At 36.5% G+C, this 20,712-nt stretch overlaps 1 protein-coding gene across 6 annotated transcripts in view; it reads left to right on the plus strand.

The window, feature by feature from the left end:
* Positions 1–20,712, plus strand: part of LOC123543036 (tyrosine-protein kinase Fer-like) — a 261,407-nt gene that overhangs the window by 210,026 nt on the left and 30,669 nt on the right. For all 6 annotated transcript variants that reach the window (XR_008368679.1, XM_053531772.1, XM_053531773.1 and 3 more), the window contains 4 exons: positions 2,230–2,433; positions 14,656–14,832; positions 17,073–17,286; positions 19,687–19,810. Coding sequence is in view for 5 of the 6 variants with exons in the window: in XM_053531772.1 (XP_053387747.1) it covers positions 2,230–2,433; positions 14,656–14,832; positions 17,073–17,286; positions 19,687–19,810 (719 nt within the window). In the remaining variant the exon portion in view is untranslated. The remainder of the gene's footprint in view (positions 1–2,229; positions 2,434–14,655; positions 14,833–17,072; positions 17,287–19,686; positions 19,811–20,712) is intronic.

Consider the following 20,712-nt stretch of genomic DNA (forward strand, 5'->3'; position numbering starts at 1 on the left):
GTGGGTCACGTGCCTTTAAAAACTAGGTCAGTAGGTCAAATAATAGAAAAACCTTGTGACCTCTCTAGAGGCCATATTTTTCATGGGATCTGTATGAAAGTTGGTCTGAATGTTCATCTTGATGATATCTAGGTCAAGTTCGAAAGTGGGTCACGTGCCCTCAAAAACTAGGTCAGTAGGTCAAATAATTGAAAAACCTTGTGACCTCTCTAAAGGCCATATTTTTCATGGGATCTGTATGAAAGTTGGTCTGAATGCTTATCTTGATGATATCTAGGTCAAGTTCGAAACAGAGTCATGTGCGGTCAAAAACTAGGTCAGTAGGTCTAAAAATAGAAAAACCTTGTGACCTCTCTAGAGGCCATACCCTTGAATGGATCTTCATGAAAATTGGTAAGAATGTTTACCTTGATGATATCTAGGTCAAGTTTGAAACTGGGTCACGTGCCTTTAAAAACTAGGTCAGTAGGTCAAATAATAAAAAAACCTTGTGACCTCTCTAGAGGCCATACTTTTCGTGGGATCTGTATGAAAGTTGGTCTGAATGTTCATCTTGATGATATCTAGGTCAAGTTTGAAACTGGGTCAACTGCGGTCAAAAACTAGGTCAGTAGATCTAAAATTAGAAAAATCTTTTGACCTCTCTAGTGGCCATATTTTTCAATGGATCTTCATGAAAATTGACCTGAATGTTCATCTTGATGATATCTAGGTCAGTTTCGAAACTGGGTCATGTGCGGTCAAAAACTAGGCCAGTAGGTATAAAAATAGAAAAACCTTGTGACCTCTCTAGAGGCCATATTTTTCATGAGATCTTCATGAATATTAGTGAGAATGTTCACCTTGATGATACCTAGTTAAAATTCAAAACAGGGTCACGTACCTTCGAAAACTAGGTCAATAGGTCAAATAATAGAAAAACCTTGTGACCTCTCTAGAGACCATATTTTTCAATGGATCTTCATGAAAATTGGTCAGAATTTTTATCTTGATAATATCTAGGTCAAGTTCAAAACTGGGTCACATGAGCTCAAAAACTAGGTCACTATGTCAAATAATAGAAAAAACGACGTCATTCTCAAAACTTGGTCATGTGGGAAGAGGTGAGCGATTCAGGACCATCATGGTCCTCTTGTTGGTATATAGCATCATCTAGGTACCCCCGTACCAAATTGTTCCAATTATCCCCAAGGGTCAAATATGGCCTTGCCCTAGGGGTCACATGGTTTATATAGACTTATATAGGGAAAACTTTGAAAATTTACTTGTACAAAACCAGGGCTTTGATATTTGGTATGTAACATTGTATAGTAGTCCTTTACCAAGATTGTTCAGATTATCCCCATGGGACTAAAACTGGCCCCACCCTGGGGGGCACATACCTTTAAAAAAATTATTGTCTTAAACCATAAGGCCCAGAGCTTAGATATTTATTATTTGGCATGTTCTAGTGGTTCTCTACCAAGATTGTTCAAATCATGACCCTGGGATCAAGATATACCATGCCCGGAGGTCCCTTGTTTTACATTGACTTATAAAGGAATTTTTTTTTTTTTAAATCTTCAGGCCCAGACCTTAGATATTTGGTATACAGTATTGTCTAATGGTCAGCTATCAAGTTTGTTCAAGTCATGACCCTGGGGTCTACTGACCTTCTTTTTCGTTTTTAAACTTACACAGCATAAAAATTTGGACCACATCTATAATTTTTGATATAAATTTAATATTCATCTTGAATAGTCTTAATCATGACCTTCTGATCCACTTTCTTCTTTTTTAAGGTAAAGCATGGATATTTGGACAACATTTATAACTTCTGATACAGATTTCAATCCTCATCTTTAATATTCTTTACCCTGACCTACTGGCCTACTTTCTTGTTTTTGAATCTACAGCAACGACATTTGGACCACTTGTATAATTTTTTTAACTGATTTCAATTGTTATCTTGAATAATCTTTACCATGACCTACTCACCTAGTTTTCTGTTTTTGAAGCTTTAGCAAAGAAATTGTTCAAGCAAGCAACTAAACTCAGGTGAGTGATATAGGACCATCATGGTCCTCTTGTTTTGTGAAAGTTTTACAGTCTGTTATCTGCCTTGTAAAGAAAATCTTGCTACATTTTGCAGCCATCTACCTGCTTTGGAAAGAAGATCTAGGAAATCTGCCTGTTTTATTCAGTCTGGTGTTTGCTTTGAAAAAAACAACAGTTAATTTTCTTTTGCAGTCTGGTACCACATCTCCTGTGAAAAAGCTGGAAGATGAAGAATGGTTCCATGGCGTGTTACCAAGGGAAGAAGTTCAACGTCTGCTTTCCGATGATGGTGACTTCTTGGTGAGAGAGAGCAAAAATAAGCGTACAAATGAAACACAGTATGTGCTGTCTGCCTACTGGCAGGGATACAGGCATTTCATCATACAATTCCAAGAGGTAACAATTGTTTCTGATAAATTTTTCATTACATAATTCATGGCAGTAACAATTGTTTCTGATAAATTTTTCATTACATAATTCATGGGCAGTAACAATTGTTTCTGACAGACATTTCATTGTATAATTCAAGGTGGTAACAATTGTTTCTGACAGACATTTCATTGTATAATTATGTCTCCCACCACACAGTGGTGTGGGAGACATATTGATTTACTCCAGTCTGTGTGTGTGTGTGTGTGTCTGTTTGTGTGTCTGTCACAAAGCTTGTCCGCACTCTAAGTCGAACATTTCTCATCCGATTTTCACCAAACTTGAACAAAATGTGTTTGACCATAAGACCTCGGCCAAGTTCGATAATTAGCCAAATCGGTCCAGGCGTCTTGGAGTTATGGCCCTTGAATTACCAAAAATCGGTCTTTAGCTCACCAGAGCCAAAGGTTCAGGGTGAGCTATTCTGATAACTCACCATCCGGCGTCCGTTGTCCGTCCGTAAACTTTTACTTTAAACGACATCTCCTCATAAACCGCTAGGCCAATTTCATCCAAACTTCACAGGAATGTTCCTTGAGTGAAGCTCTACAAAAAACTTTCAAAGAATTGAATTCCATGCAGAACTGTGGTTGCCATGGCAACCGAAAGGAAAAACTTTAAAAATCTTCTTCTTAAAAACCAGAAGCCCTAGAGCTTAGATATTTGGTGTGAAGCATTGCCTAATGGACCTCTACCAAATTTGTTCAAATTGTACGTCAAAATTGACCCCGCCTCAGGGGTCACTTGATTTTACATAGGAAAATCTTAAAAAATCTTCTCAAAAACCAGAAGCCCTAGAGCTTAGATATTTCACATGTAGCATTACCTAGTGAACCTCTACTAAAATGTTCAAATCATGACCCCGGGGTCAAAATTGACCCCGCCCCAGGGGTCACTTAATTTTACATAGGAAAATCTTCAAAATGTTTCTAAAAATAAACCAGAAGGCCTAGAGCTTATCACATGTAGCATTGCCTAGTGGACCTCTACAAAATTTGTTCAATCATGACCCCCGGGGTCAAAGTTGACCCCGCCCCAGGGGTCACTTGATTTAACATAGGAAAATCTTCAAAATTTTTCTAAAAATAAACCAGAAGGCCTAGAGCGTAGATATTTCACCTGTAGCATTGCCTAGTGGACCTCTACAAAAAATTTTCAAATCATGACCCCCGGGGTCAAAATTGACCCCGCCCCAGGGGTCACTTGATTTTACATAGGAAAATCTTCAAAAAATTTCTAAAAATAAACCAGAAGGCCTAGAGCTTAGATATTTGACATGTAGCATTGCCTAGTAGACTTCTACAAAATTTGTTCAAATCATGACCCCCAAGGTCAAATTGACCCCGCCCCATGGGGTTACTTGATTGTACATAGAAAAATCTTCAAAATTTTCTAAAAATAAACCAGAAGGCCTAGAGCTTAGATATTTGACATGTAGCATTGCCTAGTAGACTTCTACAAAATTTGTTCAAATCATGACCCCCCAGGGTCAAATTGACCCCACCTCATGGGGTTACTTGATTGTACATAGAAAATCTTCAAAATTTTCTAAAAATAAACCAGAAGTCAACCCCCCCCACCCCCCCCTAGAGCTAAGATCTAAATTTGAAATGTAGCCAAATCTAGTGGTACTCCTATCCACAAACTTTGTTCGCATACTTTGACCCCGCCCCAGGGGTTTAAACTTGATTGTACAAAGGGAAATCTTCATAAATTTGAAACATGTGGCTCATATTACTCAGGTGAGCGATCCAGGGTCATCATGACCCTCTTGTTTTACTCTTGTCCACACTCTAATTCGAATATTTCTCATCCAATCTTCACCAAACTTAAACAAAATGTGTTTGACCATGAGACCTCGGCCAAGTTCGATAACTAGCCAAATTGGTCCAGGCATTTTGGAGTTATGGCCCTTGAATTATCGAAAAATTGGCCTTTTTACTCATGTCCGCACTCTTAATCAAACATTTCTCATCCGATTTTCACCAAACTTGAACAAAATGTGTTTGACCATGAGACCTCGGCCAAGTTTGATAACTAGCCAAATCAGTCCAGGCATTTTGGAGTTAGGGCCCTTGAATTATCGAAAAATCGGCCTTTTTACTCTTGTCCGCACTCTTAGTCGAACATTTCTCATCCGATCTTCACCAAACTTGAACAAAATGTGTTTGACCATGAGACCTCGGCCAAGTTCGATAACTAGCCAAGTCGGACCAGGCATTTTAGAGTTACAGCCCTTGAATTACCCAAAAAATCCGTCTGTTTACTCTTGTCTGCTCTCTAAAGTCGAACATTTCTCATCTGATCTTCACCAAACTTGAACAAAATGTCTTTGGCCATAAGACCTTACCCAAGTTCGATAACTAGCCAAATCCGCCCAGGCACTTTTGATTTATGGCCCTTGAATTACTGATTGGATCCACTCATCCAGACCATCTAATTGGATCCACTTGTCTAAAACATCTAGAGAAACTAACATTTTTAGCTCGACTATTCGAAGAATAGTCTAGCTATTCTACTCACCCCTGGCGTCGGCGTCGGCGTCACACCTTGGTTAAGTTTTTGCATGCAAGTACATACAGCCATCAATTAAAGACATATAGCTTTGAAACTTATTTTTTCTTTTTCTAGGTCAATTACCAACCACTCTGGGTCAAGTCCCATAGCTCTGACATTTATTTTGAGCAAATTATGCCCCCTTTTGGACTTAGAAAATTTTGGTTAAAGTTTTACATGCAAGTTTCTATCTCCAAAACTAATGCAAATATTGATTTGAAACTTCACATGTGTCTTCAGGGTTATAAAACTAGTTGATAGCAGCAAGTCCCATAACTCTGACTTTCATTTTGGCCAAATTATGCCCCCTTTTGGACTTAGAAAATTCTGGTTATAGTTTTGCATGCAAGTACATACAGCTATTTCTAAAAGGCATATAGATTTGAAACATATTTTTTCTTTTTCTAGATCAATTACCAGCCTCACTGGGTCAAGATCCATAGCTCTGACATGTATTTTGAGCAAATTATGCCCCCTTTTAGACTTAGAAAATTTTGGTTAAAGTTTTACATGCAAGTTTCTATCTCCAAAACTAATACAGATACTGAATTGAAACTTCACATGTGCCTTCGGGGTTATAAAACTAGTTGACAGCAGCAAGTCCCATAACTGATATGCATTTTGGTCAAATATTCCCCTTTTGAACTTAAAACTCTTTTGATATTTAAAACCCTTTTTTGGGTAATTATTTTCCTGCTTCTGGGACAATATTTCGAATAGTCGAGTTTGGCTGTCTTACGGACAGCTCTTGTTCATAGGGGCAGTTGTGGGAGACATGCGCTTTACTCAAAAGCATCTCTAGTTCCAGAAGTTAACAGTTGTTTCTGACAGACATTTCATTGTATGATTTATGGAGGTAACAATTGTTTCTGACAGACATTTCATGGTATAATTCCAGGAGGTAACAATTGTTTCTGACAGACATTTCTTTGTATGACTTATGGAGGTAACAAAAGTTTCTGACAGACATTTCATGGTATAATTTATGGAGGTAACAGTTGTTTCTGACAGACATTTCATTGTATAATTCCAGGAGGTAACAGTTGTTTCTGACAGACATTTCATTGTATAATTCCAGGAGGTAACAATTGTTTCTGACAGACATTTCATTGTATGATTTATGGAGGTAACAATTATTTCTCACAGACATTCCCTTGTATAATTCCTGGAGGTAACAGTTGTTTCTGACAGACAATTCATTGTATAATTTATGGATGTAACAGTTGTTTCTGACAGACATTTCATGGTATAATTTATGGATGTAACAGTTGTTTCTGACAAACATTTCATTGTATAATTTATGGATGTAACAGTTGTTTCTGACAGACATTTCATTGTATAATTCCAGGAGGTAACACTTTGTTTCTGACAGATATTTCATTGTATGATTTATGGAGGTAACAATTATTTCTGACAGACATTCCGTTGTATAATTTATGGAGTAACAGTTGTTTCTAAGAAATTATTTACATTTTGGGGTAAATATTTCTTTCTGGACAATATTTACGAATGTAGTATTGTGGTTTAACAGCGTTGTTCTAGGGACATTTAGCATTCCTAAAATTTATTAGAAGTTAACAGTTGTTTCTGACAGACATTTCATTGTATGAATTATGGAGGTAACAATTGTTTCTGACAGACATTTCATGGTATAATTCTAGGAGGTAACAATTGTTTCTGACAGACATTTCTTTGTATGACTTATGGAGGTAACAAAAGTTTCTGACAGACATTTCATGGTATAATTTATGGAAGTAACAATTGTTTCTGATAGACATTTCATTGTATAATTCTGGGAGGTAACAATTGTTTGACAGACATTTCATTGTATAATTCCAGGAGGTAACAGTTGTTTCTGACAGACATTACATTGTATAAAAAATTTGGAGGTAACAATTATTTCTGACAGATATTTCATTGTATAATTCATGAAGGTAACAGTTGTTTCTGACAGACATTTCGTTGTATAATTCCAGGAGGTAACAGTTGTTTCTGACAGACATTTCATTGTATAATTCCAGAAGGTAACATTTGTTTCTGACAGACATTTCGTTGTATAATTCCATGAGGTAACAGTTGTTTCTGACAGACATTTTATTGTATAATTTATGGAGGTAACAATTGTTTCTGACAGACATTTTATTACATATTTTTTGGAGGTAATTGTTTCTGACAGACATTTCATCATATAGTTCATGGTATGGAATGCTTGTTTCTGACGGACATTTAGTTATATATTTTATGGAGGTAACAATTGTTTCTGACACATATCATCGTATAATTCATTTAGGTAACAATTGTTACTGATGGACATTCCATCAAATAATTCATGGAGGTAACATTTTTTTCTGACAGACATTTCATTATATAATTCATTAGGGTAACAGTTATTTCAGTCAGACATTTTATTGTACATTATAATTCATGGAGGTAAAATTGTTTCTGACAGACATCATACAATTGCAGGAAGTAACAGTTGTCTCAGACAGGCTTTTCAGCATATCATTCTAGGATGTAACACTCGTTTCTCTCAGACTTTTCAGCATATCGTTCTAGGATGTGACACTCGTTTCTCTCAGACTTTTCAGCATATCGTTCTAGGATGTAACACTCCTTTCTCTCAGACTTTTCAACATATTGTTCTAGGATGTAACATTCATTTCTCTCAGACTTTTGAGCATATCGTTCTAGGATGTAACACTCGTTTCTCTCATACTTTTCAGCATATGATTTTAGGATGTATCACTCGTTTCTCTCAGACTTTTCAACATAGACTTTTCAGCATATCATTCTAGGATGTAACACTCGTTTCTCTCAGACTTTTCAGCATATCGTTGTAGGATGTAACACTCGTTTCTCTCAGACTTTTCAACATAGACATTTCAACATATCGTTCTAGGATGTAACACTCGTTTCTCTCAGACTTTTCAACATAGACTTTTCAGCATATCATTTTGGGGTGTAACACTTGTTTCTCTCAGACTTTCCAGCATATCATTCTAGGATGTAACACTCATTTCTCTCAGATTTTTCAACATAGATTTTTCAGCATATCATTCTAGGGTGTAACACTCGTTTCTCTCAGACTTTTCAACATACCGTTCTAGGATGTAACACTCGTTTCTCTCAGACTTTTCAACATACCGTTCTAGGATGTAACACTCGTTTCTCTCAGACTTTTCAACATAGACTTTTCAGCATATCATTCTAGGATGTAACACTCGTTTCTCTCAGACTTTTCAACACAGACATTTCAACATATCGTTCTAGGATGTAACACTCGTTTCTCTCAGACTTTTCAACATATCGTTCTAGGATGTAACACTCGTTTCTCCCAGACTTTTCAACATAGACTTTTCAGCATATCATTCTAGGATGTAACACACGTTTTTCTCAGACTTTTCAACACAGACATTTCAACATATCGTTCTAGGATGTAACACTCGTTTCTCTCAGACTTTTCAACATAGACTTTTCAGCATATCATTCTAGGATGTAACACTCATTTCTCTCAGACTTTTAAATACAGACATTTCAACATATCGTTCTAGGATGTAACACTCGTTTCTTCGTCCCCTTTAAGACCCTTTTTCAACCAAAAAGACTTTTCAACATATGGTTCTAGGATGTAACACGCGTTTTTTCTCAGACTTTCAACACAGACATTTCAACATATCGTTCTAGGATGTAACCTCGTTTCTCTCAGACTTTTCAACATATTCGATTCTTAGGATGTAACACTCATTTTCTCTTTCCAGACATTTACAACAAAATTAGACTTTTCAGCATTATCCCAAAGTTTTAGGATGTAACACTCGTTTCTCTCAGACTTTTCAAACACAGACATTTCAACATATCGTTCTAGGATGTAACTCTCGTTTCTCTCAGACTTTTCAACACAGACTTTTCAGCATATCATTCTAGGATGTAACACTCGTTTCTCTCAGACTTTTCAACAGATCGTTATAGGATGTAACACTCATTTCTCTCAGACTTTTCAACATAGACTTTTCAGCATATCATTCTGGGGTGTAACACTCGTTTCTCTCAGACTTTTCAACACAGACATTTCAACATAAAATTAAAATTCTCAAGTCATCTTTGTTTGTTAGACTATGGCCCCAGTGGTAGGGGCTAGACTTTCTTATAGGCCTATGGCTAAAGTATATGAACATTTTCAAACCTGCTTTCACATGTACCTTGAGCAGAAAATTTTCAGTTTTAATTCTACCAAAATTATTTTGCCTGTTACAGTTCGTCAGAGCTGACAGGGGAAAGGGCCTTTAATCACTATGTATTGATGTAACTTTTAACAACAGAAAGTATTTGACACAAAATCTTTCTAGATTGTTCACATTATTTAATTATTTGTTAAAAGCATGTGTTTATACCTCTTTTGAGCTGTGAAACACTGGTTAGTGGTCTAGGGACACCACAGTACTCTTGTTTAAATAGGGGAATGAAATGTGCGGAAAAGATTTCCACAACAAGAAAGGGGGAATAAAATATAGAAAAGATTTCCACATTGAAAAGGGGGAATAAGATGTAGAAAAGATTTCCACATTGGAAAGGGGAATAGATGTAGAAAGGATTTCCCCATTGGAAAAGGGGAATGAAATGTAGAAAAGATTTCCACATTGGAAAGGGGGAAAAATGTAGAAAAAAATTTCCACATTGGAAAGGGGAATAAGATGTAGAAAAGATTTCCAGATTGGAAAGGGGGTATAAAATGTAGAAAAGATTTCCACATTGGAAAGGGGGAAAAGATGTAGAAAAGATTTCCACAATGGGAAAGGGGGAATAAGATGTAGGAAAGATTCCACATTAAAAAGGGTATAATACAATTGAAAATGGAAGAACAGCTTCAAACTGGTTTTTAGCTCACCTGTCACATAGTGACAAGGTGAGCTTTTGTGATCGCGCAGCGTCCGTCGTCCGTCGTCCGTCCGTCCGTGCGTTAGTCCGTCCGTCCGTAAACTTTTGCTTGTGACCACTCTAGAGGTCACATTTTTTGTGGGGTCTTTATGAAAATTGGTCAGAATGTTGATCTTGATGATATCTAGGTCAAGTTCGAAACTGGGTTACGTGCCGTCAAAAACTAGGTCAGTAGGTCTAAAAATAGAAAAACCTTGTGACCTCTCTAGAGGCCATATATTTCACAAGATCTTCATGAAAATTGGTCAGAATGTTCACCTTGATGATATCTAGGTCAAGTTTGAAACTGGGTCACGTGCCTTCAAAAACTAGGTCAGTAGGTCTAAAAATAGAAAAAATTGTGACCTCTCTAGAGGCTATATATTTTACAAGATCTTCATGAAAATTGGTCAGAACGTTCACCTTGATCATATCTAGGTCAAGTTCGAAACTGGGTCACGTGCCATCAAAAACTAGGTCAGTAGGTCAAATAATAGAAAAACCTTGTGACCTCTTTAAAGGCCATATTTTTCATGAGATCTGTATGAAAGTTAGTCTGAATGTTCATCTTGATGATATCTAGGTCAAGTTCGAAACTGGGTCACGTGTCATCAAAAACTAGGTCAGTAGGTCATATAATAGAAAAACCTTGTGACCTCTCTAAAGGCCATATTTTTCATGGGATCTGTATGAAAGTTGGTCTAAATGTTCATCTTTATGATATCTAGGTCAAGTTCGAAACTGGGTCACGTGCGGTCAAAAACTAGGTCAGTAGGTCTAAAAATAGAAAAACCTTGTGACCACTCTAGAGGCCATATATTTCATGAGATCTTCATAAAAATTGGTCAGAATGTTCACCTTGATGATATCTAGGTCAAGTTCGAAAGTGGGTCACGTGCCATCAAAAACTAGGTCAATAGGTCAAATAATAGAAAAACCTTGTGACCTCTCTAGAGACCATATTTTTCATGGGATCTGTATGAAAGTTGGTCTGAAAGTTCATCTTGATGATATCTAGGTCAAGTTCGAAAGTGGGTCACGTGCCGACGAAAACTAGGTCAGTAGGTCAAATAATAGAAAAACCTTGTGGCCTCTCTAAAGGCCATATTTTTCATGGGATCTGTATGAAAATTGGTCTGAATATTCATCTTGATGATATCTAGGTCAGGTTCGAAACAGGGTCATGTGCGATCAAAAACTAGGTCAGTAGGTCTAAAAATAGAAAAACCTTGTGACCTCTCTAGAGGCCATACGTGTGAATGGATCTCCATAAAAATTGGTCAGAATGTTCACCTTGATGATATCTAGGTCAAGTTTGAAACTGGGTCATGTGCCTTTAAAAACTAGGTCAGTAGGTCAAATAATAAAAAAAACCTTTTGACATCTCTAGAGGCCATACTTTTCATGGGATCTGTATGAAAATTGGTCTGAATGTTCATCTTGATGATATCTAGGTCAAGTTTGAAACTGGGTCAACTGCGGTCACAAACTAGGTCAGTAGGTTTAAAATTATAGAAAAACCTTGTTACCTCTCTAAAGGCCATATTTTCAATGGATCTTCACGAAAATTGATCTGAATGTTTACCTTGATGATATCTAGGTCATTTTCGAAACTGGGTCACGTGCGTTCAAAAACTAGGCCAGTAGGTATAAAAATAGAAAAACCTTGTGACCTCTCTAGAGGCCATATTTTTCATGAGATCTTCATGAAATTTAGTGAGAATGTTCACCTTGATGATATCTAGGTAAAGTTCAAAGCAGGATCACATATCTTCGAAAACTAGGTCAATAGGTCAAATAATAGAAAAACCTTGTGACCTCTCTAGAGACCATATTTTTCAATGGATCTTCATGAAAATTGGTCAGAATTTTTATCTTGATAATATCTAAGTCAAGTTCAAAACTGGGTCACATGAGCTCAAAAACTAGGTCACTGTGTCAAATAATAGAAAAAACGACATCATACTCAAAACTGGGTCATGTGGGAAGAGGTGAGCGATTCAGGACCATCATGGTCCTCTTGTTAATTTATTAGCTCACCTGTCACAAAGTGACAAGGTGAGCTTTTGTGATCGTGCGGTGTCCGTCGTCCGTCGTCCGTGCGTGCGTGCGTCCGTGCGTCCGTAAACTTTTGCTTGTGACCACTCTGGAGGTCACATTTTTCATGGGATCTTTATGATAGTTGGTCAGAATGTTCATCTTGATCATATCTAGGTCAAGTTCGAAACTGGGTCACGTGCCTTCAAAAACTAGGTCAGTAGGTCTAAAAATAGAAAAACCTTGTGACCTCTCTAGAGGCCATATATTTCACAAGATCTTCATGAAAATTGGTCAGAATATTCACCATGATGATATCTAGGTCAAGTTCGAAACTGGGTCAGGTGCCATCAAAAACTACGTCAGTAGGTCTAAAAATAGAAAAACGTTGTGACCTCTCTAGAGGCCATATATTTCACAAGATCTTCATGAAAATTGGTCAGAACGTTCATCTTGTTGATATCTAGGTCAAGTTCGAAACTGGGTCACGTGCCATCAAAAACTAGGTCAGTAGGTCAAATAATAGAAAAACCTTGTGACCTCTCTAAAGGCCACATTTTTCATGGAATCTGTATGAAAGTTGGTCTGAATGTTTATCTTGATGATATCTAGGTCAAGTTCGAAACTGGGTCACATGCGGTCAAAAATTAGGTCAGTAGGTCTAAAAATAGAAAAACCTTGTGACCTGTCTAGAGGCCATATATTTCATGAAATCTTCATGAACAGTGGTCAGAATGTTCACCTTGATGATATCTAGGTCAAGTTTGAAAGTGGGTCACGTACCATCAAAAACTAGGTCAGTAGGTCAAATAATAGAAAAACCTTGTGACCTCTCTAGAGGCCATATTTTCCATGGGATCTGTATGAAAGTTGGTCTGAATGTTCATCTTGATGATATCTAAGTCAGGTTCGAAAGTGGGTCACGTGCCATCAAAAACTAGGGCAGTAGGTCTAAAAATAGAAAAACCTTGTGACCTCTCTAAAGGCCATATTTTTCAATGGATCTTCATGAAAGTTGGTCTGAATGTTCATCTTGATGATATCTAGGTCAAGTTCTAAACTGGGTCATGTGCGGTCAAAAACTAGGTCAGTAGGTCTAAAAAAGAAAAACCTTGTGACCTCTCTAGAGGCCATACTTGTGAATGGATCTCCATGAAAATTGGTCAGAACTGTCACCTTGATTATATCTAGGTCAAGTTCGAAAGTGGGTCACGTGCCATCAAAAAGTAGGTCAGTAGGTCAAATAATGAAAAAAACCTTGTGACCTCTCTAGAGGCCATATTTTTCATGGCATCTATATGAAAATTGGTCTGAATGTTTATCTTGATGATATCTAGGTCAAGTTTGAAACTGGGTCAACTGCGATCAAAAGCTAGGTCAGTAGGTCTTGAAATAGAAAAACCTTGTGACCTCTCTAGAGGCCATACCCTTGAATGGATCTTCACGAAAATTGGTCAGAATGTTCACCTTGATGATATCTAGGTTAAGTTTGAAACTGGGTCACGTGCCTCAAAAAACTAGGTCAATAGGTCAAATAATAGAAAAACCTTGTGACCTCTCTAGAGACCATATTTTTCAATGGATCTTCATGAAAATTGGTCAGAATTTTTATCTTGATAATATCTAGGTCAAGTTCAAAACTGGGTCACATGAGCTCAAAAACTAGGTCACTATGTCAAATAATAGAAAATACGACATCATACTCAAAACTGGATCATGTGGGAAGAGGTGAGCGATTCAGGACCATCATGGTCCTCTTGTTTCCAACTAGTTTCGGCTTTCAATGCCTTCATCAGGGGTATAATGTTTACAAGCAATAACGTTGATGACGTCATGTGGAACATGACGTCATAACAACGACGTCAAAACATTAAAAAGGGGGAATAAGGTGTAGAAAAGATTTCCACATTGGAAAGGGGGAATAAGATGTAATTTCCACATTGGAAAGGAGGAATTAAATGTAGAAAAGATTTCCACATTGATTGAAAAGGGGGAATAATATGTAGAAAAAGATTTCCACACTGGAAATGGGGAATAAAATGAAGAAAAGATTTTCACAGTGGGAAAGGGGGAATAAAATGTAGAAAAGATTTCCACATTGAAAAGAGGGAATAAGATGTAGAAAAGATTTCCACTTTGAAAAGGGGAAATAAAATGTAGAAAAGATTTCTACAATGGGAAAGGGGGAATAAGATGTAGAAAAAGATTTCCACATTGAAAAGGGGGAATAAGATGTAGAAAAGATTTCCACATTGAAAAGGGGGAATAGGATGTAGAAAAGATTTCCACATTGAAAAGGGGGAAAAGATATAGAAAAGATTTCCACATTGAAAAGCGGGAATAAGATGTAGAAAAGATTTCCACATTGGAAAGGGGGAATAAAATGTAGAAAAGATTTCCACAATGGGAAAGGAGGAAGAAAAAGTTGAAAATATTTCCACATTGAAAAATTCGAATGAATGTGGAAAAGATTTTTGTAATGGGGTAGGAGCAACTTACTTTTCAAAAGATAATAGGTAAGGGTAGATTTCTTGTAAGCACAGAGCACTAAAAAAACAGAGCTACGCATTTGCAAAGTAGGCCCACAACAAAAAGAAGCTGTAACAGAAAAATATATCATACAGGTTAGTTAGGTAAGGTAATGTCAATCTGCTTTTACAACAATTTTTTTATGTATTTCAGGGTGGTTGGAGGTTTGAGGGTAATACTTACCCAACAATTCCAGAATTAGTAAACCATCAGTATCAGAGTGGCCAACCTGTGACAAACAAATCAGGGACTATATTGTCAAAACCAATTCTCCGCGAATCATGGGAGCTTAACAACGATGATATTGCACTTGAAACAAAAATTGGAAATGTTAGTATTTATATTTATATTGTTTGTATATAATAATTGTTTGTTTATAATAATACTTTTATTCAAAGAAGGTAACACATTAAGAAACATGGGGCCGCCGTGGCCGTGTGGTTAAGGTCCCTGACTTCGAATCACTTGTCCCTTACCGATGTGGGTTTGAGCCTCACTCAGGGCATTGAATTCTTCATGTGAGGTAGCCATGCAGCTGGCTTACGGAAGGTCGGTGGTTCTACCCAGGTGCCTGCTTATGACGAAATAATGCACGAAGGGGCACCTGGGGTCTTCTCCACCATCAAAGCTGTGTTGGTGCAATGTCAAACCCAACAATACAAACATTAAGAAACAAACAAATGATTATATACATCTTTTTTCCAAGTCATATCCAATCAAAAATGAGATATCAGTAACCACTAAAACAGCAACTTGCATACCATCACTATTTACACATTTTATAATAGTGTGATTGACTCTTCATACATTTTAGGACAGACACATATTGAAAAATATTATAGTATGCAAATTTATTTTATTGATATTGATAAAAAGAACAATCACAGATTGTGTAAATCATAATGTAGATATGTCCAGTATATTTAAACGTATTTATGGCATGAGTAATGAGTGCTGAAATTCTCCTGGTAACATATTGCTTGATGCATTACCACCTTAGTATCAATAATGGCCTTGACATTAGTGTAGCAAATTTATGTTTGTAAACAGAAATGGTGTCCTGGCCCCATGTTCACAAAACATTTTCAGTCTCAGCTGAGTTTGATAATGAAACTTTATTTGTCACTTACATCTGAATAGCATGTTTAAAACTAAATTTTAAGTTGTTAACTATTTTCAAGTGGCTATTCAGTATTAATGGACAGTCTCAGATGAAACATTTTCATAAAGCTAGCATCAGTTGTAAACCTCATTGGGACAACATGCAGAGCACATGACACAGTCGTATAGTCAAAGATCAAGGTTACACTTACAGGTCAAAGGTGAAATAGCTTAAATTCATGTCCAGTCATTTCTAAACAAAAAGAAAAAATTTATAAAATTAGCATTACTCCTTAACCTCATGCAGACAACTAGCAGATCGCACAACAAAGGTCATTTGGTCCAAAGCCAAGGTCACACTTAGAGGTCAAAGATTAAATAGCTTAATTTTATGTCAGCTTCTTTTTGTCTTAACAACTGGAGGGATTTTCATAGAACTAGAATCAATTGTAAATCTCATCAAAATGACATGCAGAGAGCACAACTAAGTCACTAGGGTCAAGGTCAAGGTCACTCTGAAAGGTCAAAGTTTATGCTTATGATCATAACATTTTGCTTCCCTCTATCAAATTGCCTTTAGTAATAGCTTTAGTTACTTGATTTGCTTCAAACTTTAGATAATTATTCCTCATTATTACCCACATCATATGATACAAGGGCCATAAATCACACGAAATATTTCATGGATCATGCCCACTTTTACTGAGACTTTCAGGTTAAATTTGATATACTTTGCTCCTTTACTGAATGAAATAGATTCAGGCTTAAAACAAGTTCTTTCACGTCATTTCCCACATCGTTTGGCATAAGGGCCATATCTCTTGGCACCAATATTTCCAGAATTATGCCCCTCTTTTAGCTCACCTTGAACCAGAGGGTGAGCTATGGTCTGAAGTCCATCATCTGGCTTCCATTGACCTGTTTATATAAACATCTACTCCATTGAAACTACTGGTCAGAATTGCACAAAACTTGGTCTGTAGGATCCTGGCAATGTCCTCTTTCAGTTTCAAATTTTTACAAATGGTTCTGCATGACCCCTTCTAGTTGATGCTAAAGCTAAAACAGAAAAACCTTTAAACAAATTGCTCTGATGAACAGCATGATGGATCTTCATCGAAGTTGGTCTGTAGCCCCAAAAGGACCTTTTAAGGGGACAATAGAGCTGAAAAGAGAAATATCTTTAAATGACTTTTTGATGAAACTTGGTCTGTATTGTCCTTGTAAGGTCCTTCCTTAGCATTGTCAAATAGAGGCACTTTACTTGTTTTGTGTCTTTATACAATGTCAAATAGTCAGGGTCAGGTGGGCAACTTGAGGCCACTAACGTCCTCTTGTACATGGAATTAAGGTTGATTTTGTTGTTTTTTCATCCTGTCATATTTGTTACTAAATGTGTAGTTTGTCTTATTTATTACTAACTGTGTAGTTGTGACAAGGTATTTGAAGATATATGACTTTAATTTCAGGGGAACTTTGGTGAGGTATTTAAGGGTGTGTACAAACGAACAAATGAGGTTGTAGCTGTAAAGACTTGTAAGGATACATTGTCAGAGGAACAGCGGAAGAAGTTCCTGATGGAAGGTCGTATACTGAAACAGTACGATCATCCAAATATTGTCAAATTTATTGGTATAGCTGCTCAAAGGCAACCTGTAATGATAATCATGGAATATGTGTCAGGTATGTTCAGTAAAGATATCATCATGGAATATGTGTCAGGTATGTTCAGTAAAGATATAAACATGGAATATGTCAGGTATGTTCAGTAAAGATTTCATCATGGAATATGTGTCAGGTATGTTCAGTAAAGATATAAACATGGAATATGTGTCAGGTATGTTCAGTAAAGATATCATCATGGAATATGTGTCAGGTATGTTCAGTAAAAATATAAACATGGAATATGTGTCAGGTATGTTCAGGAAAGATACCATCATGGAATATGTGTCAGGTATGTTCAGTAAAGAAATAATCATGGAATATGTGTCAGGTATGTTCAGGAAAGATGTAAACATGGAATATATGTCAGGTATGTTCAGGAAAGATATAAACATGAAATATGTGTCAGGTATGTTCAGGAGAGATATAAACACGGAATATGTGTCAGGTATGTTTAGGAAAGATATAAACATGGAGTATGTTCAGGAAAGATGTAAACATGGAATATGTGTCAGGTATGTTCAGGAAAGATATAAAAATGTAGTATGTGTCAGGTATATTCAAGAAAGATGTAAACATGTAGTATGTGTCAGGTATGTTCAGGAAAGATTTAAACATGGCATACATGTCAGGTATGTTCAGAAAAGATGTAAACATGGAATATGTGTCAGGTATGTTCAGGAAAGAAATAAACATGTAGTATGTGTCAGGTATGTTCAAGAAAGATGTAAACATGGAATATGTGTCAGGTATGTTCAGGAAAGATATAAACATGAAATATGTGTCAGGTATGTTCAGGAAAGATATAAACATGGAGTATGTGTCAGGTATGTTCAGGAAAGATATAAACATGGAATATATACCGGGTATGTTCAGCAGAGATATAAACATAAAATATAAGGTATGTTCAGGAAAGATATAAACATGAAATATGTGTCAGGTATGTTCAGGAAAGATGTAAACATGGAATATATGTCAGGTATGTTCAGGAAAGATAGAAAAATGGAGTATGTGTCAGGTATGTTCAGGAAAGATGTAAACATGGAATATATGTCAGGTATGTCAAGGAAAGATATTAACATGAAATATGTGTCAGGTATGTTCAGGAAAGATATAAACATGGAGTATGTGTCAGGTATGTTCAGCAAAGATATAAACATGAAATATATGTTAGGTATGTCAAGGAAAGATAGAAAAATGGAGTATGTGTCAGGTATGTTCAGGAAAGATGTAAACATGGAATATATGTCAGGTATGTTCAGGAAAGATATAAACGAGGAGTATGTGTCAGGTATGTTCAGCAAAGATATAAACATGAAATATATGTCAGGTATGTCAAGGAAAGATATAAACATGAAATATGTGTCAGGTATGTTCAGGAAAGATATAAACATGGAGTATGTGTCAGATATGTTCAGCAAAGATATAAACATAACATATAGGGTATGTTCAGGAAAGATGTAAACATGGAATATATGTCAGGTATGTTCAGGAAAGATAGAAAAATGGAGTATGTGTCAGGTATGTTCAGGAAAGATGTAAACATGGAGTATGTGTCAGGTATGTTCAGGAAAGATATAAACATGGAATATTTGTCGGGTATGCTCAGGAAAGATATAATCAGCAAATATGTGACAGGTATGTTCAGCAAAGATGGAAAATGTGTTAGGTATGTTCAGGAAAGATGGAATATGTGTCAGGTATGTCTAAGAAAAGTGTAATCATGGAATATATGTCAGGTATGTTCAGGAAAGATATAAACATGAAATATGTGTCGTGTAATTTCAGCAAAGATTTATGAGTTGTTAAACTGCCTTTTATTCAAATTCTTTTCTTCTTACTTTATGACTGTGATTTTTCAGTATTTACTGCTTTAGCTCTTTTCAACATGAGAAAATGTTTTATCAACAGTAATCTTTTGTTTAAAAAAAATGCTTGATTTGATTGTCTGTTCATTAGAGGTAGTGAAATGTGCAACACACTCATGCCCACTAGCACTTGCTTAAGCAGAATTCTATTATAACAGTGAAATTGTAATAGTGGAACCCATGATACAAAAAAACCAGAAAATATAACAACACTGAGTCCAAATATGGGAAGACATATTACAGCTGCCACACAGCACTTGAAGATAGTTGTGATAGTAGCTGCTAAGGCTGGGGCTCTTTTTCTCTGTATGTATTGATGGAAATCTTAAAAAATTTTAAATGATCTTGCAAAAACCATTCTTAATATAAAAATACATAGCAGCTAATGATTGGGTCTAGTTGTCAAATGTGTTGTTTTACTTTGTTATGAATCTCAGGTGTCTATCTAGGGCCATCATGACTCTCTTGCTTTGTAGACAGTAAAGTTTATTGTAATGATGTCTATGACAGTGCAGTGAAATTCTGTAACATCAGGATGTGTCGTCATTTCTAGGAGGGGCCTTGTTATCTTTCTTACGGAAAGAAGGAAAGAAACAATCAAGATTAAAAGCGGCACAAATGTGTGTGGATGCAGCATGTGGAATGGCCTATCTCTCTGATAAAGGATGTATACACAGGTAAGCATTTATGTGATTGAACAGAGATATGGAAAGAATGTATACACATGTAAACCATGTGAGAGACCTGTCCATTTAGCTTACAGAAGGTCAGTGGTTTTACCTGTGAGCTTATCTTTGCTTGCAATATACACTGAGGGGGAACAGAGCCCTTCATCCACCATTAGTAAGCTGGGAAGTCACAGTATTACATAAATTGTACTGGTTTGGCTTTACACAAACCAAAAAATGCCTTGATTCAGAATGTAAAATGGTTTCAGGGGTCTCGCTAGGGGGCGACTTGAGCGAAATAGTTGCTTTGGAGCATGAAACTTCCCTCAGATCTAACCTGAAAGCAAAATTCAAGAGGCCTGATTTTTTTTTTTTTTTTTTGAACCTCACTGGCTAATTACCGCTATTCAGACTGTTGACACTTTGCACAATGTCAGAATGTGTGTTGAATACACATACACACACGCCTTGTGAAATGTCCTATTCCTCTGATAAAAGAATTTTTATATGTTAGAATAGTCGTTTGTGGTTCAGGTTGTGGAATATGCTATCCCTTTGGTAAAAGATATTTACATATGTAAGAACTTGTCTGTGTTCAAGTTGTTGAATGTCCTAACCCTCTGATAAAGGATGTTAACCTATAGAAGAACAGTTGTGTGTGGGTTCAGCTTGTGGAATATGCTATCCCTTTGATAAAAGATGTTTGTATAAGTAAAGCATGTGGAATGTTCTAACCTAAGGATGTTTGCATATGTGAGAATTGTTTTGTGTGTTTTCAGCTTGTGGAATGTCCTATCCCTCTAATAAAGGATGTCTGCATGTGTAAAGCTTGTGCAATATTCTATCCCTCTGATAAAGGATGTTTGCATGTGTTAAGCTTGGCAATGTCCTATCCCTCTGATAAAGGATGT

The sequence above is a fragment of the Mercenaria mercenaria genome, chromosome 19, assembly GCF_021730395.1.
Source record: "Mercenaria mercenaria strain notata chromosome 19, MADL_Memer_1, whole genome shotgun sequence".
Taxonomy (NCBI): domain Eukaryota; kingdom Metazoa; phylum Mollusca; class Bivalvia; order Venerida; family Veneridae; genus Mercenaria; species Mercenaria mercenaria.